The sequence below is a fragment of the Perissodus microlepis genome, chromosome 7 (assembly GCF_051167445.1).
Source record: "Perissodus microlepis isolate ML-2025 ecotype Zambia chromosome 7, ASM5116744v1, whole genome shotgun sequence".
Lineage (NCBI taxonomy): Eukaryota > Metazoa > Chordata > Actinopteri > Cichliformes > Cichlidae > Perissodus > Perissodus microlepis.
In genome coordinates, this window is record NC_140467.1 from 17989983 (window position 1) to 18014436 (window position 24454).

Genomic DNA, 24454 nt, shown 5'->3' on the forward strand with positions numbered 1-24454 from the left:
TCACCACCACTTGCAGTAGGGCTGGGGTTTGACTTTAGTACTTTCATCTAATCCAACAGTATCAAGCTCACCCATAAAATCACAATAAATAAATTTGAATGTGACTTGCACAAGTGGAGCCTGGAAAGTTCACAAGATGTCCTCCGCCTGTAAAATAAACACATGAACTAATTGTTTTATGTGTAGATAATGCTCAACTTGAACAGAGAGGATGCAATCAAGTTATCATAATTGGACTCAGATGTGCATAATATTGTATTGATATAAAAAAAAGGTTAATAGCTGACCTTTCAGCAGTGAAAAGATCTTTGTGATATTTTTATTGAGTTTTTGTGTGTTGCTGCAAGTTACGCCGATCAGCCGTGACATTACGACCGCTGACGGGCGAAGTGAATAACATTGATTATCTTTTCATTGTGGCACGTGTTAGTGGGTGGGATATGTTAGGGAGCAAGTGAACATTTTGTCCTCAAAGTTGACGTGTTAGAAGCAGGAAAAAAGGGCAAGTGTAAGGATTTGAGGGAGTTTGAGAAGGGGTATATTGTGATGGCTGGGTCAGAGCATCTCCAAAACTGCAGCTCTTGTGGGGTGTTCCGGTCTGCAGCGGTCCGTATCTATTAAATGTGGTCCACGGAAGGATTAGTGGTGAACCAGTGACAGGATCCTGGAGGCCGAGGGTCATTGTGGGGAGGGACGGGTACTCCGTCTGGTGCCATTCAACAGATGAGCTACTTCTCAAATTGTGAACATAAACAAACGTCTGCAAAGCTCAATGAACTGAAGCAACATTGTAGAGCAGAACAAAATTCCTCCACAATGAAGTGAGAGACTGATAAAGTCATACAGAAGACACATCAGGTTAGTTTGGCTGTAATTAGCTCCATGAGCTACTGAATCATTGGGTTACTTTTTCACAGGACTGCATAGCGTCTTGTGGAAACTACCTGCCCCACCTTTAACTGAAAGCTGCAAAGAAAACTTAATGAACTGGATTTTATTCTGAGTGGATGTCAGATCCAGAATAGATCCAGGTCTTGTAATCCAGTCCTGTAGGTTTTGTGTCGTCCTGTTGGTGCTGGCACACTCTGCTAGAAGCAGGTGTGGCAAACTTGGCATGTAGTTGTTATGAATATTCTCTCTAGTTATCTGGAAAGTAAATGCAACACTCCCCATAATAACAAGGTAATACTCTGTTTTATATAAGAAGAAAATTACTAAACCAATAACCTGATAATAATCAGTGTTTTCTTTACTTTTTGGGTTTTTTTTTAGAAACCTCCTGTTATCTCAGTCATGTGATAACTGCATATCTGTACATATTAAACTGCTTATTTTAGTTGTGTAATCAATTCTAAATTTAGTTTGTTTATATGGATAGCCAATCTGGCCAAGGGGCAGCCCACATGGATCATTATTTTTAATTAAAAAGTGAAAGCAGGGTTGGGTTAGGAAACCATTGTCACCAGATACACTGGTATACTAATAGACAGACGTTCAACTCATGTTATTACTATGTAATTACTATTACTATTTAGTATCTTAATTGATATTACAGTGTATTTTCATTTGTTTGTAATAGTAATGTAATAGTAATGTAAAATAATGTAATAGAGGATGAAGATATGGTAATCGGTCATCAGTGTTGCATTTGTGATATCTGTGTTACATGATCTGAAAATACAGCTGTACATAATAGATGTAGCTCTAGTCTGTGTTATGGTATGTTTTTGCTTCAGTGGCTATGTGCTCACATACTCCCTAACCAGATGAGCACTGAGATGGCATCTTAGCAGGTGGGTGTCACAACCCCATGTGACTTGTGCTGGAATTCAAGGCTTGGTTCGTCTTGTCCATCTACTGCTGTTCTGTGAGTCTGCAGCTGAAGGCTGGAGCTGTTTTCTCTGTTCAGCCATTCGTCCATCTCTCAAACTTGTCCTATGGAGTTTAGCTCATGTCCTGCCACTAAGAAGAGATGGAGTCTGGCTCTTTGTGCACTCCGGCTGCGCCACAGAGCCCTCCGAGACAGGTAGAAGGGGAATAAAAATGTGTCTAATGGATGCTAGATTGACAGAACTAATGGGCTAAATTCTGGGGTTTAGTTTGTATGGCTAAGTTTCCAGATTAAGGTCTTTTATTTAATATTTTATTTAAAAAAACAACAACAAAACATGTAAAGTGGAAAAGAATGAGTAATAGGAAGTGATAAAGGCCAGCTGGATTGACAGAATTATTTGGCTAAATAATGGTTTGTATCTTTGCACGGGCTCCGTGTTGAGTGAGTGTTTTTTTCACACACAGAAATGGGAAGATGACTGACAAGGAGAGATCAGAAGCTTTGCTTTGGTCCCAGAATAACAATAAGACAAAAATTCAGTGCAGAGAGACCAAATCATTCATGTGCGACTGTCAGGATTTGCATCTACACATTTATAAAGCCAGAACAGTAGGATTGGTTAAAAATATTTAAATTCTTTTTTTTAAAATAGCTGTAACAGTTGCCATAATCTTAATCTACTAATCTAATAAATTACTAATAACTTAATAACTCAAATATAAGGATTTGGTTGGCTTTTCGTGCTTGATAAAATATCAAGTCTCTCTTTCTTTGTGCCAGATCAGTGTATTTAGGACAACAAATTGAGTCCATAAAGCCTTTGAGGTGTGCTTTGATTTTGTTGCACATTAAATAAACATTTTCTGCAGTGGGTTTCTTTCCAGAGTGATATAGAAATACTTAAAAAATTAATATCTCTTACAAAACGTGGAAGTTTGCAGCGTTTTTCCCCAGCTCAGCTTTGTTTGTGGTTTTCATTTAGTGCAGTCGTGTTTGTCTTTGCATTCATTAGGCTGATTTGAACTGTCATTTCATTAGTGGGGAACTGCAAGCAGGCTTGGATATGTCATACCAGAGAGAGCGAGGTGATCACTGCTATTTATGAGACATCCTTTTGACATTCATATGTGAATCTTATCACACCTCTGCTTTTCCAGTGTGCTATTGTATAATAATTAAGAAGCTGTGATTTTTGTTCTTTATGGATGAGATATGATTTAAAATAATATGAGGAATTCGAGACCAAGAAAACCGTCTAACCACATCGAACCATAAAATGGGAACATATTACCTCTTGTGCCTTGTGTACTGTTACCTAATTGAAGATGGGGCAATTTTTAACGAGTAAAGCTCCATGTGAGTGATACGTAGGCTGTGGAGGGACAGTAAATATCTTTTTAAGTCATTATTAATTCATTAATTTATATTTTTGGGGAAAAAGCTGTAGGGTATTAAACCCAAAAAGATGTCTTTTTTATCTTTGACACTCTGACTTTTCAGAGAGAAAAAGGAGCAAATTCATCCTATGTAGCAGCAGCTTGACATTAATAATGATCTGCTTCTTTTGGCTGATGGAGCCCTTTCATCTTTGCTAATATTGTCAAACTTGCTATGCCTAAAAGGTTTGTAATTGTAGAGACGTGTAAACCAGCTGTGGTTCTTACTGGGAATAGTAGAGTTCAAGCTGATCTGTTGGGCAAATTTACCGCAGGCCTTTTTTTCTATTATATATTCTATTAGGGTTTTAAAAAAAAATCATGTCTCATGATGAACAACCTATTCTCCAATACCAACATATGTGTCATCTGTCAGTAGCATCAGCCAGCTAATATGTTAGTCTGGTTGGTGACGCAACCCACACACGCTGCCTCTGTGCCTGTGCTCTGTGCCTACAGTGCTGTAGTAGTGTTTTACATACATGCACATAGCTTCTTCTTTCTTTTGATGCTATCACTTGCTGGGGGCGGATGTTACCTCCACAATAAGGGGCTTTGTGGCTGGCTGTCGTCACTGGAATGTTTAATACAGAACGCAGAGTAAGTAAATGCGCTATAGAGAGCGTTCAGCATGTGCTGCTGAATTGAAGCTACAGCAGATACCCAGAAGCTCTGTGTGCAAAACATGTGGCTGGATGTTTTTGAACTGAGCAGCAGACTAATAGTTTTCTGTTCAAATAAAATGTTGCAGAAAATATACATCTGATGCACAAAAAGACAAAATGTTAATGAAATTTATGTTTTTAGGGAGGTGAACGTTTTGATCGTTGTGTTTGGGAAATAGCAGTAAAGCTGTGTCACTCTGCCGTCTGTGTGAACACGTATGTGTATGTCAACTCTCCAGCCACATAGCAGTGTTTCTGTTTTCAATGCAAATTTTATTCCAAGTCAAAGAATTTTCCATGCAGCCACAGACACTGAATGCTGCAAATGTGTTCTGGTGACCAAACATCACTGCATATGTGCACCGTACGGCATTTGCATCGATTCTGTTTGCTGGATTTTGTTGCCTTTCATCTTTGTGTGGGTCTGCATTTGTGCCTGTGTGTATACTGTGTGTGCACGCTCTACTTCATGTATGTGCTCTAGCATAGAGCGGATGTAATGTGTGTGGTAGTGTATCCATCACCTCCCTCTGGGGAATTTTACCAGCAGCTAGTTTAGTGAGTATAAATTGATGGGACTTGAACTCTGTGGCACAGGGGTTCAGTGTTTATTCATAGGCAGCTGTGGTGTTTTGATTAAATATGGACAGAAGAGCACAAAATAGCAAACCCATTAGAGGAGATGTTACCAAATTATGGCTTACATCTCAAGTGATGGCCACTTAGCTGATGCTTTTGCCCAGAATGACAGAAAGAGAGCACGTAGCAGTGTGTCTGTCTTTTTTTAGTTAATGGAAAGCACATAGATTCTTTAAGATATTGTATGTTTTTCAAATTGTGTCAGTGCTGACATCTTTACGAAGCTACTTTTACTGATCCATGTGAAGAAATTTTAAGTTTCATAAAAGCTCTGGGAATAATAGTTGGTGATACAAATCTTAAGTGGCATAAATATAAAATAGGCCAGATTTTCACAAGAAGCGCACAGAATTAAAAAAAAAAAAAAAAAAAAAAAAGCAGCACCAGGAGCATTACTGTAAATCTGCTTGGTGCTTTTTTAAAATGCTTGCGAGCTGATGGGCTGCTTTGTGTCTGTTCTTTGTCTTGTTGATTCGTCATGTTAGCTCCTCCTGAAGAAGTTGCATAGTTTGGGCAGAAGCCACATGCACAGAAGGCACCTTAATAATACTGCACGGCTGGTGGTACGAAACAAGATCCTGCAAAGTTATAACGTGCTAGAGCCAGAGATTGTGATGTGGGGGAAGTGCAGCCAGTGACGTCAGGACTCATCCTGAAAATAGCGGTGAGATCTAAGTTCTGCACTCAGACAGATCCTCCGGAGGAGAGGAGAGAATGAGTCAGCGGTCTTGCCAACACGGGCTGAGAAGGAGAGAGTGAAAGATGAACAATGAATCAATCAGAGGTAGAGATGCCACCAATGGAATGCATAAGCAGAGCTGAAGGACACCTGCGGTCTCAAACCCACGCCTTATCGTTTTGAAAGTAGAGGACTGTGTTCTTGTTGCTAAGGAATATACCTGTTACCTTGGTGATAATGGGATATGTTTAAGGATGAGTCATCAAGTTTGCAGTCGAGAGAGGTCAGCTGTTTCGTGCGACTTCTCAGTGGTCAGAGACATGTTAGCAATGATTGTGGTGGTCATTAATAATTGGTAGGGGGGATCCCAGGTTAGAAAGTCTCAAAAGACGTGCTGTTGAAACAATCAAACTGGCCAATCAAAAGGCAGCGAGCAGTGTGGAGGAAGGTGTAATGTATAGTCTTTTGGCTGTGGCTATTAGAATTATTAAAAAGAATAAAAAGATTATTTAAGTGACAAAAATGTATGACATTGCTTTAAAGAGGCGCTCTACCCTTCACTCTTTTATTTTTAAATATCACATATTTTTCATTGTTGAAGAAGTGCTCAGAATGATTATATCGTAGTTTAGAAATACTTTATCTGTTGTATTATTTAATTACAATTTGTCAAGTAAAAAAAAAAAAATACAATGCATATTTCTCTGAAATGCAATACGTGTGTAAAAAGTACCTGTCAGGGGCTGCGTCTGTGACCCAGCATTTTCAGTTTATTTTCATTTCTTATTATATTGGGAATATGTGAAGTTTTTGTTATTATTAGTGAGGATTTAGTTGAGTTTCTTTCTAGCTTTTTGTTTCTTCTATAATTCCTGATTTATAAGTCCCAGGTCATGCTCATGTTCATGTTTTTTCCTTATAGCTTCTCGCGTGCTCCTGCCCTGAATCATGTTCATATCTTTTGTCACAGTTGTCATAGGTTAGTTTTATCCAGTTTAGGTTTCAGTTTAGTTTTTGTGCCTGTTCACTTTCCCTTGTTTTTTTGTACTCGTGTTATCAGCCTTAATAAAGGGCTTGCTTACAAACTATAACATAAATAAGTAAATGTACAATCCATTGGGCAACAAAAACACCCAACGTGCAAGGGCTGGAATCCAATGGAAACTAGTTAAGGTGTGTCTCTGTGAAAAGAAAAGCGAGAACAAATAAGTCCAAGACTGGGTAGGCAGAAACATTGACGTCATTTTCACACACATTGCTGAAAGTTGCCTCAAACCTTTCAAATGGGAGCACAATAAATACGAACTATCAGCTCAAATACCAAAGTGTACAGACTCTTGAGATGGATTCTCAAATATTTTCTCACAATCGCAGACGCTGATTGTATTCTAATGACTCACTGATCTAACTGATGACTCAGCAGACTGAAAGATGGTATCTGGTGTCTTATCAGGTCTAAAGCAGATAACTAAAGTTGAAGAGTTTTAGTAAGGAGCCTTTGATATGAGGCAGATTTAAAGCACCAGGTTATTAACTGTTTTTGTTTGATATTCCTCTTTTTGTTTCATTTAAATATTGTATCACATAAACATTCATTAAAATCCCATCGAGAGACATTTATTATACAAAAAATGAGGAAAAAAGAGAAAAAATACATATTTGTTTTCTCTTATTTTATATACCAATTATCTAAATTGTTTCTTGTGACGCTTCACTTTCATATCTTACACAGTTTGTTTAGCAAAGTCTTCAATTTTACTTTAGTTAAGTTAGTTACTTGTTACATTTTGCAAGCGTTATTTGTGTACGTATGAAGTTCTGGTTGATATTATTTGCATACTGAAGTTTAAAAAAAGGAAACTGATGGGGTCATTAACTTTCCAGCAGCAATTTCAGATGAAAAACTCTGTGATAAAAGTTTTCATACTGGCACATATTTGACAATTTATACACTGGTTACAACATACAGTGCTCAAGGAACTCTTGAGTCTAGACTTAAATGTCTTGTTGACTGGTATACCTGAACTTATTTTTAAATATTCAAAATTAAATTTGATCAGGGCTTAAAGGAAGGGAGGTTGAGAAAATTCTTGTTTTCTGGCTTTTCTTGGGATTTATTGACCTTGAAAAATAATACATTGCTCCCCTTATTTAAATCTTCAAATTTAAATTTCCAATGTAAAAGTTGATCGTCAGTGAGCTAATATTAAGCTAATGTGTCATTGCTATCTCTGCTGTCTTTGGGCGAGGTTTTACCTTTCGTCTACTTATATTTTTGTAAATATGCTCAGACATGTTGGCAATTTGTGGTATGATGGGGAATTTACTGGCAGGAAAGTTGCTTCACAATTGGTAAAGAGTGTTTGGTGGAATCCCAGTTTCAGTCACCTACCTGTGGAGTTTTTCAAATGGGAGAAAGGTGTAATGGAGCTCAGACACTAGCATCAAGATCTGTTGTTGCTAGAAGTGACCAACAGGATAGTATTATTATTCTTCTTATTTAATGATAAATTAAAGTGTAAATTTTTTAGTGTTGTTTTAGGCCAGAACAAAGTTTGAATCGATGTGTACGTCAGTAGTGGTGCGTATTGAAATGTTCTCTTTAGTAAATTCAGTTGTAAACTGATGTCTAGATAAATCACACTGGATCCAGTGCACTGGGCTGTTGAAAATGTAACACTGGCTCTATAGATGCCATTGTAGGGTGGGAGTGTGGAAATGCTGAGACTGAAAAAGGGCTGTGCATTTCCTAGTGGGCTCAAATATGTTCTCGTGAACACACACACACACATTCACTTGGGTGAGGATGTCAGGAAGCAGTCTGGGCATGTTCGCACACGTAACAAAATGTTGAAGGATGCAAGGCAAATTCTGCACCTATTTACCTCCACAGTACAGGGTTATAACCTTAAGGACTCCTGCCCCAACCTGTGCTATATAGTCAGATGTATTTGAACAGAATAAAAAAAATTTCAGAGAAAACTGTATATAATGCCCTGTTTAAAGCATGAATTACTGCAGGAGTGGCGAGTAGGGCTCAGCAGAACAAACATACAACCGTCCTCTTTTATACGAACACAAAAATACATATACCGTACAAAAGGCTGCTTCTCCCACATTGCACCGAGACACGGCCTTGTCATCCTGATAGTCAGCAGCAGCACCTCTTACAATAGTGAAAGTTTGTCCCAATAAAGGAACTAGAAAAATTTGCATTTCCTGCGAAAATGCAGTGTGGATGCTTTAAAGCTGAAGCTGTATGCAAAAACTAGCTGAAAAAGCTGAAAAGTTGCAGAAATTGTAAAAACTTTGCAGAAGCAAAGGAACTTTGCTAAAATGTAATAACTTAGCAGAACTGCAATATCTTAGAGGAAACATAATACTTGGCAGAAATACAATAGCACAGCAGAACTTAGCAGAAATATTGTAACTTACCAGAAACATGATAACTTCTCAAAAATACAAGAATTTAGGAGAAATAGTATAAGATAACAGAAAGAATATATTTAGCCAAAAATACTTAAACATTACGGAAACACTATGATTTAGAAAAATAGTACAACATAGCAGAAATACTGTGATTTACCAGAGACACTGTGATGAACTATGAATATTGTAATTTTAAATTAAGACTATGTTTTAGCACAAATACTATAATTTAGCAGAAATACTATCATTTGGCAGAAATACTATGTTTCAGCACAAATACTCTGGTTTAGCACAAATATTATAACATAGCAGAAATACAATTATACAGCAGAAGTGCTATATTTAGAGAGAAAAATATAATATAGTAGAAATACTATGATTTAGCAGAAATACTGTAATCAGGACATATACTGTAACATGACAGAAATTCCTCCACTTAGTAGTAATACTATAACATAAGACAAATGTTATGATTTGGCACAAAAACAAAGATTTGGCAAAATACTATGATTGAGCAGAAGTACTAAGATTTAGTAAAAGTACTTTGATTTAACAGAAATACAATTATGGAGGAGTAATACTTTAAAATGGGAGAAATATTGATACACACACACATACACAGAGCCTAAAGGGAACAGTATTTGTGCCATGGAGTGTTAACAAGAATCTGAGGTCCATATTAGAAAAGCTGGTAAAATCATAAAAGTTTGCAGAATACTGTAAAAGGCTTTCTCTCTCTCTCTCTCTCTCTGTGGTTGTCTCGCACACACACACACACACACACACACACACACACACACACACACACACACACACACACACACACACACACAAGATCCAATTCAGTCAACCAGTCTAAATATATTGAATTTGAATCTTACAATGAGATCATCCCATAAAAAGGCTCTCTCTCTCTCTCTCTCTCTCTCTCTCTCTCTCCCTCTCTCTCTCTGTCACACACACACACACACACACACACACACACACACACACACAAGATCCAATTCAGTCAACCAGTCTAAATATATTGAATTTAAATCTTACAATGAGACCATCCCATAAAAAGGCTTTCTCTCTCTCTCGCTCGCTCTCTGTCACACACACACACACACACACACACACACACACACACACACACACACACACACACACAGGGAGAGAGAAGTAAGTTTCTAGGTCAAAGCCTGGGAGCTGCTGAATTTGAATCCACCAATCAGAGAGCCTGTGCACCGCCAAAACAGGTGCACGCAGCACAGAGAGACACAGGATTTTTGCAGTCTATTTCTCATAGTGACGACTCCCCTCAAACAAATGACCATAATTTCCTAACCGTAGGGGCTAGAACGGTCATTCTTACACCGTTTTGTTCAGAAGAGATGGGGGAATCTTCCAGTGTTGACAATTTATCATTAAAATATGAATTATTAAAGATATTTGACTTCTAATGCACCATAACTGAGTAGAGCAAAGCAAAAACTGCCTTGACTTGCCCTCAAACAACGCTTTCTAACTCTAAATCTATTTGGAGTATCAATATCATTCTTTCACCGTAAGAGACAGCAGGCTTTGGTGAACAGTCATGGAAATTTTCAGGTCTCTGTGGAAATCCATTAAAAAGATATGACGAGAGAAAAAAGTGGTTCATTTCCAGAGTTTGAAATCTGAAGAAATCTGAGCGAAGGACGAATTTCCTACCCTCAAACAAGTCTAACTCATTTCAGAACGGTAATAGGTGAGAAAATAATTCTTGAATTGTGAGCGTCAGGAGTGTCTGAAGATATACTGGGACAAGCCTTATGTCTTAACTTTGCTTCGTTAAGGAGATATGACGATTCGAATATGCCTCTCATTACAGAAATCAAGCGGTGATTTTGAACAAGCTCTCCATTGACTTTCTATGGAGAGTTTTGCGACTTTGTGTTGGTCTGAGGAGATTTGCCAAAATTCTATAAATCCCACAACAATGATAGTGACATTTTCGGAAAGCCAGCAAAAATACCTACGTTTTGATGTATAATTTGTGGAAGTTGAGTGAAAATTGAGCAAGTAGCAAGAAGTTGTTCGGACATGAAGAGAAGACTGCAAAACCTTCAGTGGCACACTGGAAGCCAAGTGCATAGCAACCATAACAACGCATGTATTTTGTGAAAAATCACAATTTTGCAACTGAAAACTTTAAGAGGCATAAAAGTAAAACGGTAAAAGATTTGAAAAAGCTGATTTATACCTGAATAGCCCAATAATTTGAGAACATTTTAAAGTTTGAATGGTTGTTCTACGTGAAAATATGAGGAAGTAGTTAAGTTTCAAAAACAAGCAAATTTTAGCAGAATTGCAGAAGTTTCCCATTCATTTCAATGGGACAAATTAAGCTTAATATTTTAAAAAGTATAATAGTGAAAAATACCAAAAGTCATAGCACACATTAGCAGAAATAGCAGAATAGTTTAAAATTTGAACGGTGAAAATCGGCTGAAAATTGTGGAAGTAGTTAAGTGCCAAAAAGTGTACGGAAGTCCCAAGAGGAACTCAATAGTGTGGATGCTTAAAGCATCCACACAATAACTAGAAAAATTTGCATTTCCTGCGAAAATGCAGTGTGGATGCTTTAAAGCTGAAGCTGTATGCAAAAAGTAGCTGAAAAAGCTGAAAAGTTGCAGAAATTGTAAAAACTTTGCAGAAGCAAAGGAACTTTGCTAAAATGGAATAACTTAGCAGAACTGCAATATCTTAGAGGAAACATAATACTTGGCAGAAATACAATAGCATAGCAAAACTTAGCAGAAATAATGTAACTTACCAGAAACATGATAACTTCTCAAAAATACAAGAATTTAGGAGAAATAGTATAAGATAACAGAAAGAATATATTTAGCCAAAAATACTTAAGCATTACAAAAACACTATGATTTAGAAAAATAGTACAACAGAGCAGAAATACTGTGATTTACCAGAGACACTGTGATGAACTATGAATATTGTCATTTTGAATTAATACTATGTCTTAGCACAAATACTATAATTTGACAGAAATACTATCATTTGGCAGAAATACTATGTTTCAGCACAAATACTCTGGTTTACCACAAATATTATAACATAGCAGAAATATAATTATATAGCAGAAATGCTATATTTAGAAAAAAAAATATAATATAGTAGTAATACTATGATTTAGCAGAAATACTGTAATCAGCACATATACTGTAAAATGACAGATATTCCTCCACTTAGTAGTAATACTATAACATAAGACAAATGTTATGATTTGGCACAAAAACCATGATTTGGCAAAAATACTATGATTTAGCAGAAATACTATGATTGAGCAGAAGTACTAAGATGTAGTAAAAGTACTTTGATTTAACAGAAATACAATTATGGAGGAGTAATACTTTAAAATGGGAGAAATATTGATACACACACACATACACAGAGCCTAAAGGGAAGAGTATTTGTGCCATGGAGTGTTAACAAGAATGTGAGGTCCATATTAGAAAAGCTGGTAAAATGCTAAAAGTTTGCAGAATTGTAATAAATGATGAATATGAATTACTGGTCTGTGATAGTGTATTAATTTGTAGGGAAAAAAACATGTTGACTAAGGTGGAATCGAACCCACGACGTCTGGGTTGCAGACCCGTGTCATTACCAACTGCGCCACTGGGAAAGAGAGCGGGCGCTTTGAAAAACAGGGTGATGAGCAGTCAGAATTAGATCGCGGTGAGAGGCAAAAGCGCCGTTTTTTTGGAGTTACAAAACGTTGTGTAACTCAAAAACTAGGTGGACTAGAAGCATAATTCTTGTACTGGGTGAATCAGCGGACTTTGGTGTACTTTGACCGCGATTTTCATTGCTCTCTGTACATCCGTCGCTGAGATATGACGAGAGAAGAAACGGCAGACCTCAGATATGATTGGCTGGCTGGGAAGCCGTGCAGGCCCTGATATGTGCATTTGAATGTCTCAGTCCTCACAGAGGATTGGCTGCCTGGCAGAAATATATAGAAATAGTATGATTAAGCATAAATACTACATTTAGCAGAAATACTATATTAAGCACAAATCCTATAAAAAGCAGACATATTATATTAAGCACAAATACTATAAAAAGCAGACATACTATATTAAGCACAAATACTATAAAAAGCAGACATACTATATTAAGCACAAATCCTATAAAAAGCAGACATACTATATTAAGCACAAATACTATAAAAAGCAGGAATACTGTGCTATGATTTGGGAGAAAAACTATAATTATTAGAAATACTATATTTGGTAGAAATACTATATTTGGCAGAAATACTATATTTACCTCAAATCCTATAAAATAGCAGAAATAGTATGATTTAGCAGAAATACTGTATTTAGCACAAGTACCAAAAAGTAGCAGAAATACTATGATTTAGCAGAAATACTATGATTGAGCAGAAGTACCAAGATGTAGTAAAAGTACTTTGATTTAACAGAAATACAATTATGGAGGAGTAATACTTTAACATGGGAGAAATATTGATACACATACACAGAGCCTAAAGGGAAGAGTATTTGTGCCATGGAGTGTTAACAAGAATGTGAGGTCCATATTAGAAAAGCTGGTAAAATGCTAAATGTTTGCAGAATTGTAATAAATGATGAATATGAATTACTGGTCTGTGATAGTGTATTAATTTGTAGGGAAAAAAACATGTTGACTAAGGTGGAATCGAACCCACGACGTCTGGGTTGCAGACCCGTGTCATTACCAACTGCGCCACTGGGAGAGAGAGCGGGCGCCTTGAAAAACAGGGTGATGAGCAGTCAGAATCAGATCGCGGTGAGAGGCAAAAAGTGCCGTTTTTTGGACTTACAAAACGTTGTGTAACTCAAAAACTAGGTGGACTAGAAACATGATTCTTGTACTGGGTGAATCAGCGGACTTTGGTGTACTTTGACCGCGATTTTCATTGCTCTCTGTACATCCGTCGCTGAGATATGACGAGAGAAGAAACGGCAGACCTCAGATATGATTGGCTGGCTGGGAAGCCGTGCAGGCCCTGATATGTGCATTTGAATGTCTCAGTCCTCACAGAGGATTGGCTGCCTGGCAGAAATATATAGAAATAGTATGATTAAGCATAAATACTACATTTAGCAGAAATACTATATTAAGCACAAATACTATAAAAAGCAAAAATGCTGTACTATGATTTGGTAGACAAACTATAATTAATAAGAAATACTATATTTGGCAGAAATACTAAATTAACACAAATCTTATAAAATAGGAGAAATAGTATGATTTAGCACAATAGTGATAACTTAAACAGAAAAATTGGAAAAGCAAAATGGACAGCTGAAAAAATGCTGAACATGCTGAGGGTCCCTAAAATATACTTGTTAAATGAAAAAAATCGGCAAAAAAAATATAACAGCCACAGAATCACAAATATGGACACACATGCAAACACACATGCACAGAGAGACACACACACAAGATCCAATTCAGTCAAGCAGTCTAAATATATTGAATTTGAATCTTACAATGAGATCATCCCATAAAAAGGCGCTCTCTCTCTCTCTCTCTCTCTCACACACACACACACACACACACACACACACACACTCACACTCACACACATACACACACTCACACACACACACACTCACACTCACACACACACAGGGAGAGAGAAGTATGTTTCTAGGTCAAAGACTGGGAGCTGCTGAATTTGAATCCACCAATCAGAGAGCCTGTGCACTTTTTCCCGCCAAAACAGGTGCATGCAGCACAGAGAGACACAGGACTTTTGCAGTCTATTTCTCATAGTGACGACTCCCCTCAAACAAATGACCATAATTTCCTAACCGTAGGGGCTAGAACGGTCATTCTTACACCGTTTTGTTCAGAAGAGATGGGGGAATCTTCCAGTGTTGACAATTTATCATTAAAATATGAATTATTAAAGATATTTGACTTCTAATGCACCATAACTGAGTAGAGCGAAGCAAAAACTGCCTTGACCTGCCCTCAAACAACGCTTTGTAACTCTAAATCTATTTGGAGTATCGATATCATTCTTTCACCGTAAGAGACAGCAGGCTTTGGTGAACAGTCATGGAAATTTTCAGGTCTCTGTGGAAATCCATCAAAAAGATATGACGAGAGAAAAAAGTGGTTCATTTCCAGAGTTTGAAATCTGAAGAAATCTGAGCGAAGGACGAATTTCCTACCCTCAAACAAGTCCAACTCATTTCAGAACGGTAATAGGTGAGAAAAACATTCTTGAATTGTGAGCGTCAGGAGTGTCTGAAGATATACTGGGACAAGCCTCATGTTTGAACTTCGCTTCGTTAAGGAGATATGACGATTCGAATATGCCTCTCATTACAGAAATCCAGCGGTGATTTTGAACAAACTCTCCATTGACTTTCTATGGAGAGTTTTGAGACTTTGTGTTGGTCTGAGGAGATTTGCCAAAATTCTATAAATCTCACAACAATGATGGTGACATTTTCTGAAAGCCAGCAAAAATACCTACGTTTTGATGTATAATTTGTGGAAGTTGAGTGAAAATTGAGCAAGTAGCAAACAGTTGTTCGGACATGAAGAGAAGACTGCGAAACCTTCAGTGGCACACTGGAAGCCAAGTGCATAGCAACCATAACAACGCATGTATTTTGTGAAAAATCACAATTTTGCAACTGAAAACTTTAAGAGGCATAAAAGTAAAACGGTAAAAGATTTGAAAAAGCTGATTTATACCTGAATAGCCCAATAATTTGTGAACATTTTAAAGTTTGAATGGTTGTTCTACGTGAAAATATGAGGAAGTAGTTAAGTTGCAAAAACAAGAAAGTTTTAGCAGAATTCCCATTCATTTCAATGGGACAAATTAAAGGAAAAAAGTGGAATATTTTAAAAAGTATAATAGTGAAAAATACCAAAAGATATAGCCGGAAAGAGCAAAAATAGCAGAATAGTTTAAAAGTTGAACGGTGAAAATCGGCTGAAAATTGTGGAAGTAGTTAAGTGCCAAAAAGTGTACGGAAGCAACTAGAATAAAGTATAAAGAATAAAGAGAAACAGGAAAACAATAGTGTGGATGCCTTAAAGCATCCACACAATTATCAGGATAAGACCTAGAGGTGCACAGTCCCGATACATAAAAACTGTTTCACATGACAGTAAGTCTGTGATATTGACTACAAGGCAATCATCTAGAACAGACAGTTACTGGAGACAGAAACATGCACCGAAAACTTCAAAAAGATGAATTTCTTTTTTTTATTTATTTCCTGCATTTTTATCATTTAAAATGCATTTTAATAATGACACAGTTCATTCAAAAAGCTCTGTAAATTGTTTCCCCCATGCTGTGTGCCATTTTTCTCATGCTAATATCCTCTTCTTCATTGCAAGTTATTTTCTGTAGACTTTAACCTCAGGGGTTTTCCCTGCCTCATAATGGTCATTTGGACGGTGACTACACATGCAAGCCTGATTGCTCCAATACAGCCAACAAGTCTGTTTTAGATTATTTGACCCCGAAAAAAATCTTTGCATTTTCCATTTTGTGACCATTTCATGAACAACAATGTGTGTTATGCTTCAGTAAAAGAAACCAGTTAACAATAATTGCTGAAACAAATGTAATTGTTATTTGCCTCTGGCTAATACCTCTTTGAGAAGCACCAAAAATGTCAGTCTGTGTTTGATAAACACCGTAACAAGGAACTGTGAAATAATTGCTGCTAATTTAGCTTAATTTGGGATCCACTGAGTGGTCTTTAAAGCATTTTAATGATAATATTAGCATTGGGCGCTAGTATGTCGATAACTAGATTGCACAAGGAATTAAAAAGATGTAAAGATGTTTTAAACCACACAGTAACTGGCTAATTTAAAATCATCAGCATACTGTTTTTGCGTTTACACAAAAATATGTTAAATGAAATCTGGGTGAAAATCAACTTACATCCAGAGTAAAAGTATCAGGGGAAAATAATGATGAGGGCTAAAAATACAGCAGCTACTTCCCATACGTGCGGTAGAATTGGAAGCAAATTGTGGTCTTAGTGTGCAAATTGGTGCCAATTAGTGAAGTAAATTGATTAGGACACCTTTAACAACTTAGGGAGGAGACTAATCACAGCTGACTGGTTGGCCTGATGCCCCTGGACACTTATTGGATAAGCGTCACTCATTTAAAATGCCAAATGTGGCACATAGTTTACAGATGTTTTACAGTAATGTTACGGACAACTTAGGCAGTAATAACAAAAATAAAGATCAGAATGTTGTGTGAATTCACTTTTCATTTAAAAAGCACACAAATATCAGAGTGTGCGTGTCTTTGGCGGTAATGACTTTAGCTGCATTTTGGTGTTAAAGGACAAGGCTGTTTGTCTTTTTCCTTTCTTTGAGCTGCTTTCTTCTCACTCTCTCAGTTTTTCTCTGTTTATGTCTCCATTTTGTTCAGATTAACTTCTCTTGTTGTCGGCCTTCTTCTCTCTTTCTGCCTCTATTTTTCTGTCCCTGCTTATGTTTGCCTGTTTCTCTCTCTGCTGAACCGTCTTCTTCTATATGTCTCTCATCTGTCTCTCCATATCAGTCTCTGCACTGCCTGCATAATCTGTTTGACTGTCTCCCTGCCTTTTCTGTCCCTCTGGCTGTCTGCCTCTTGCTTTGCCTCTCGGTCTCTGTTTATTTCTCTTCCTTATTTTTTCGTCTCACCTTTCTGATTCTTTTTTTTCTTTGTTTCTTGTTTTTGTGTTTTTTTTTCTGTCTGCTGGTTACTTCTGTATTCTGTCATGGTTTCTCCTCTGCCCGTCTTTCAGACTCTGGTGTCTCTGCTCTTTGTGTTTTTACTGCCTGGCTCAGCTCCAGAAAGTTATGGGGGCTAAGTGTTTGTACAGCCAATGGCAAGATGGGCCGTATAAAAGCACTGAGCTTATAGATGTGATGTACGACACTCTACGTGACTGCTTTGATAAAGAAGTAGCATCCTACTGCAAGGACACAGCCTTCGACTGCTTGTGTGTGTGTGTGTGTGTGTGTGTGTGTGTGTGTGTAAGAGAGAGACAGCTGTAAAATACTAATCAAATTTCAATGCCAAGTTATCTGTCACCTTTAGCTGCCACGGTGTATCTGTGTATGCATGCATGTGTTTTGGCCAATCACATTAACGCTTTGAGTCCGGAGTACCACCAACTCACCACCCCTCCTTGCTCTACAGTTGCCGTGGCAACATACCAAGAGGCTCCATCATGTGTCTCTGCCTGTGACCACATTTTTATAACGGCTCACAAGCTACGGCTTTGTGTGTTTGTTGGTTTGTTTCGGGGGGGGTTTTTCGCCTTAATTTTAGCATCTGATCATGCTGAAGGTACCGTGAGGTGATGCTGAGTACAAAGTGTTTTGGCTTCTGCTAGCCTCTGCTTTGATGTCTAATTCAGTTTTCCAGAGATATCATTCAAACAGCGAGCTCTCTACAAGGCAAAGCTTCCGAAGAAAAATAAAGATTAAGTGCAGATTTTTCACTCCCTTTTCCTAGCACTGATAATAGTGAGTGAAGGGTTTTGTTTTTTTTTATCTAATCCCAGCATGTTGCATATGTATGTTTATTTTTTTTAATTCCTGTCTCTGTATAGAGAACAGCTGGTGTCATGTAGCTCAGGTGTTTATCAGTATCCATGTCCTGCTGATGCTGTGACTCCATTACCCGGTTGGTTGTCGTGGTGCGACTAGCCTGGAGTTCAGATTTTTCCAACTTGAGCAGCAGATGCGATAAGCGCGAATGCACAAAATGAACCACATAAAATGCAGCGCATATTTTACTCGCGTATTTTTTAGTCGCGCTAATTGTTCGCGCGAAACAGGCAGAAAAGCGTTTTCGCTATGCAAATCTGCTTCTGATTTGTCGCGGGAACCGCAGTCGCGCTTCATCGCGCTCCTCCATTGACTTTACATGTAAACCTGACTCTTTGGTTGCTTCTATCGCTTTCGGTGTGTAAGCACCAGTGTTGCCAACTCCTCAGTAAGGAAAATCGCTATTGGCTGTCCTAAAAGTCGCTAGAAGTCGCTAAATGACGTCATTGCCTAATTTGCATAATTGGACATGCTAATGTAATTGTAACCTATGTTGTTGGAGAGAGAAATAACATCGTGGAAGAGACATAGAGTGAGTAAAAAACGTCCTAAATGCATTTAGAATTTATTTAGAACTACAAATTAAATTTATTTTAGCAATTATTGTTTTTTGTAATGTCACAATTCCAACCCTGCTCCTTTAGCTTGGACCAGCAAAAGTGACCCGAAATTGGCACTCTGGGGTAGTTACTTTGTGTGTGTGTGTTTGTTTATTAGTAGTTTTAAACCTTGTGATCGACAAAACAGCATAACAGTAAAAGAAGAACTGACTGAATAAGAGAAAAGTCGCTAAGGGGGTCTGAAAACTCGCTAAATATAGCGACAAAGTCGCTAAGTTGGCAACACTGGTACACACTGTAACTGGGAGCTTCTTCATCAAACACCAGTATTGGGTTGGATGACTTCACACAGGTGGTGTGGTTCTGAGGGGGGAAACTGCGTAGATGCCAAAATGTTTTTGTATGAAGTGACCACTAGGGGAACTGTAGTTTTTGCACTGATGGTTATTGATTGCTGTTTGATTTCTGCAAATGGACATAAACTGCCACGCATAAGCAGACAGAAATTTGTATTCGTGGAACGCTTTTATGTTAGCTAATTTACATTTATCATTTTATTTATTTATTGCTGTTTACTGATTTGTAAGATTGTTGATCTTAAAAAATGTTTTAAGATCAACCCGCCTTGAATCAATCTCCCCTCTACTCAGACAGTTTAATACATTTTGTGTTCATGTGTGCTAATACTAGTCCTGGCTCCATAGTGTAGTAGTGAACATATTTGAATAACATGCCCCATTTTGAGACAGAGAGGAGACACAAATCGCTGTCAAGAAGAAGCTCTCCCATTTTTATACATATCTATATAAAGCTATATATGTAACTAAAATCCAGTTATTTAGTCAGATGTGGTGTCTGTCTTTCTCCTCGCACTAGCAGCAGCAGCATTGTGTTGGCAGAAGTTTGAAGAGCTCCGGCTTTGCTGTTCACACTGTGCCACACAGCATGCCATATGGTATGGTGGCTATATAACATTATGTTAGCTCAGCACAATATTTAAACATCTTTTCAGAGTTTTATCGCTTCACATCATTGTTTAGCTTCTTCAGGCCTCAACCTTACTGTTTTGGTTCACTCTCGCTGCTCTTATTGGCCATAGATGGCAACAGTTTCAGCAAGAAATCTGTGAAACTCTTGCTGCACGCTACGTGTCCAAGTCCAAAATTAAAAAATGGAGATGTTTAGCTATTACAGAGCCAGTTATTTCATGAGATTTTAGAGGTCAGAAGCAGACTCAATATTAGACTTTCATACAGCTAGCCCAGAATTAAGCTCTGTAGCTGTTTCATTTGTGAAATAAGTAACTCTTTACAAACTCTTTTTTTCCTTTTGTCCATTTGACTCGTGTTTTGTACTTCTGTGTGTGTTTTGCACTAAACTACAAAAGGATTGTGCATTAATTCGACAGAGAAAAATGACACATACAAAATGTCTTATGTTCTGTACATTAGCTTGAAAAAAACAGACTGATGCATGGCACAAAAAGTGTCGGTTTGGCGCTGATTTAGTGGAACCTTCCCAGTACAGAAATATTGCAGGCATGTTCTCAAAATCTACACAAACAGCCACATGCGCCTTGGCAGGGTCCCAAAGAAAAACGGTGAAAACTTTGTGATCAGTTATTGTTCCGTGCCCTGGATAAGTGTGCCAGCTAAATGCTCAAAATGTAGCCAAGCCAGGAGAATAAGTCAGCCTGTGTCCTGCAACCTATTTAGCGTTTCTCCCTCTCATGGGTTCAGTTCTGTTTTAGACAAGGGAAAGGAAGTGGAACAAGGTTGTTAACTGAAAGAAGTGACTGTGGAAATGACCCTAGGAGCAAACTTTGTCTGACCTATTGACTGTTTCTATTTGGCACTACATTTTTCCAGGATTTAAAGCTTTATTGGAGGGGAAACATTTATTTTTTTCTGCAGATTTGTGTCTGAGGGGCTGGATAAATGTGATTGGCTATAGTTGACTGTGTTTGAGCTATAAAAAATATCTGTCCAATGGTTTAGACTGACTGATAACTTTATACAGAATCAAAATCTTTGTCATTATTTCAAAAGCACAAGAAAATTATACGCAGTCCTATTCAATGCAAATAAAACATTCTAAATATCTTATTAAGCTTTTATTCTATGTATAAATGTAAAAAAAAAAAAGATAATTTTTAATAAATGAATAAGCTGTTTAAAAAAATGTAAAAAAAAAAAAAGTGTATATATATTTATTCGTGTGTTTAGTCATCATTGATTCCACAGTTGTTTACAGTTTAAGAGTATTTTTTCATTATAATCAATGCAAATGAGTAAATAATTATATATATGAATACAAGTTAAGATTTTCTAGTTTAAGGTTGTTTTTTTTAGTCCATTGTGTTTGAAACTGAAACTGAATTACTGAGGTAATAATAATTGTCGCGTCATTAAAATTACTTGCAGTTTGTTTTGGCCTCTTTGCTGCACAGGACTTTGAGACATTTATTAAAAGTAAATAAGGGGCTTGTGATGCAGAAAATGCTTTACTGTATATCATTTGATTGTTTTTGCTGGAACATGATTGCCTGATATTGATTCTCACATGCTACAGACAGTAGACTTACTCTTGAAATGTTGTGCAACGCTGATTTTTGATGTTCATGCTTGCTGTCGTTGGTCTTTTATTTATTCCAAAAGCAGACGTGCAACACGTCACGCGGCGTCACGACCCGTCTGGCACAGTTTGTTCATTACATCAAATCTAAAAGCTTTCATGAACTCGATGCCGATGCCAATCAGCAACACTTCCGGGGCTGACATTTTATATGTATGAAAATGTCACAAGTTATTATTCTACTATTAGTCATCTGCACTTAACGTTCAGGCCACTGTAGTGCTCACTGTGATTCATAGCTTAAAAAACCCCACAAAATATTAAAAAGTTAAATGTTTAGACGAAAGGCAGATTTCTGGTGAAAAGCTTTCCAACGTTGGTGTCACTGTTGTGTTCACAGGCCTGACACCCAGCAGAAAGCCCCGGTGACTGCTCCTCCTCCCCCGCCGCCCCCTCCACCTCCCCCTGAGCCGGCTGGGCCCCCAGAGCCGGAGGAGGAGATCCTGGGCTCCGACGATGAGGAGCAGGAGGACCCCGCAGACTACTGCAAAGGTCAGTCACATGCGCACGTCTGTCCCAGCCCACACTTCTGTCTTATGGAGCTCTGCGCTGGCCTCCCTGGCCCACACCGTCTCTTCTCCCCGTTTCTGTCTGTATTTGCTCGTCTTCCTACCTTATTTCTCCAGAGTTCCATCCTGATGGGATTAGCAGTTCATGTTTGCAGACATTATAACAGCCAATTCAGAATTGCTCGACTTTTACCAAAATGTCAGAGATGAACTGAGTTTCCTGCCACAGCTCAGGAGGACAAAGGCAGCTTTACAACATTCAAAGCATTAATTATAACGCAGCCACGTTTCAAAATGGTGCATCACTCTGTAAAATTGTATTTCACTTTAATCAGTACACCTCAACATGTTTCGATCACATACCATGAACATCACTTCAAGTAAAACTTTTCTCCTTTTTTCCCAGATGGCTTCATTCACTGTGTTTAGAAAGTGTTTTGGAAGAAGCACAGTCGAAGCGTCAGATCTCACTTCAGTGAGATGAAAGACAAAAAGAAAAGAGGAAAGATCACATCTCGTTTATGTTGTTTGGCTTCTTTTCAATTTTAAGTCTGAACCTTTTAAAGGACTTTTAAAGCACTCGGTGCACTTTTTAACCCATTTAGGAAAAGTGAATACAGCACTTTGTGTTTATAAGAAATGTTTAGTTTCATTGAAAATGTCAAGGCTGACCTGAAACCTAATGACTCAAGAAAAGCTGTGAGGTAGTGTTGCTTAGGAATGCTTTGGTGAGTAACACTGTTGAAGCACTAGAAGCTGGAACCAGCAAATATTAAGCGCTTTAATTCAACTGACTCAGTAATGACTTGAGGAATTGGTTACACTCATTTGCCATGACATTAGGTACACCTTACTAAATGAATTAATATGGCAATCCTGCAATACATTATTATAGCCTTCAGAAACACCTTGCTGCATAATGCAGTACAACCAGACCCATAAAGTGCATTTAAGGAAAGCAAAGCTGAACGACACTTTAAGCAAAAACTGAAGGATTTATTCCAGCTTGTGTTAGACTGGGTTTGCCTTAGCAAGCTTTACCTGGCAAAAATTGATTTAAGTCAAGACAAATGTTCTAATTTTATAGATTTTAAATCAAGTTTTTCATTTGTCTCTTTATTGTGTATTTGTGTATAGCTTCGTTTAGCTTTAGTTCATTTTCTTTACTTTTCAGGGACCATGCACAAAAAAGGTTGATCTCATAGGAGTAAATATACCTTTTACCGGGTTTAGCAGCTAGATATTTATATCAGCGGTCCCTGGGCACGTGCACACAATGTTAAATAGACTGTAAAAAACAAAACATATATCCATGATACAGAGAGAAAACAGAATAATCTAATCAAATATACATATATAGTCAAAAATAGATCCCATCTGGCTGTAAAATGTGCTTTGCTGTGCTTTCCTGCTGCTTTGCTATTTCAAAAAACTCCAAACCTTCTTTTTTCCCTCGGCCCATGTGAGAATAGAAGAGGTGAGAATCTAGAGCTGAGCAGCCTCCTGCACGCTCTTTCCTCTTGCCTAAACTTGGAGTTTCTCCAGGTGTGAATGTGTGCGACATAGAGAATCTCTTGTCGTGTGCCACATTTGAGAAAGGGCAGCTTCAGACGGTGCTCAAACTTCATCCACTTTGCAGAGTTCATGTGCGAAATCGGCTGTCTGACCCTTCCTCCCTCCATGCACCTGCTGGCCTACCTCCACTTCTTACTCGCTAATGGATTTCATGTCATGGCAGGGTTATCGACTGTAACCTTCATGTTCTCCTTCCCCTTTCTCTCTCAGGAGGGTACCATCCGGTGAAGATCGGGGATTTGTTCAACGGGAGGTACCATGTGATCAGGAAGTTGGGGTGGGGCCACTTCTCCACCGTATGGCTATGCTGGGACATCCAGTGAGTCACACATTAATGTTTATATACAGCAAAGGCTTTCAGATTCTGCTTCATGTTTCTCTTGTGTGCGCACACACACACACATAAACACACACACACACACACTAACCACACACACATCAACCACAACACTTGATCTAGGAAAAAAGAGAGCGCTCGTATACTCCTAACCTCTCGTTCACACCCGTGCACAGCAACGCTTGTTCTCATCCTCTTGCCTCACATAAGCCGTCTGCACTGCATATGCCCTTTTTCGACCACATTTGGCACGTCACCACAATGGCAGCTGCAAGCAACACCACCCTGTGCTGGCATCAAAGCCATCTATTTACACTGTGATGTTGTTTGTGTGTTCACAAGGCAACCGAGGTGGATGGTTAACGGTATCATCAGCCCAGTGTCACCTTTCAGTGATTCGCGCACATACACACCAACTAATTTATTCACCAGTGTTAATTACACTAATGGTGGTCATAAGCTAGCGAGTTGGGTTACTGTAGGGACGGTCCCCAACAAATACTGACCTTTCACTGTATGTCATT

The 24454-nt window shown here is 38.1% G+C and overlaps 1 protein-coding gene across 7 annotated transcripts in view; it reads left to right on the top strand.

The window, feature by feature from the left end:
* srpk2 (SRSF protein kinase 2) overlaps positions 1 to 24454 on the top strand; it is a 76181-nt gene that overhangs the window by 29413 nt on the left and 22314 nt on the right. For all 7 annotated transcript variants that reach the window (XM_084933929.1, XM_084933933.1, XM_084933930.1 and 4 more), the window contains 2 exons: positions 21850 to 22001; positions 23804 to 23912. In XM_084933929.1, coding sequence (XP_084790055.1) covers positions 21850 to 22001; positions 23804 to 23912 — 261 coding nt within the window. The remainder of the gene's footprint in view (positions 1 to 21849; positions 22002 to 23803; positions 23913 to 24454) is intronic.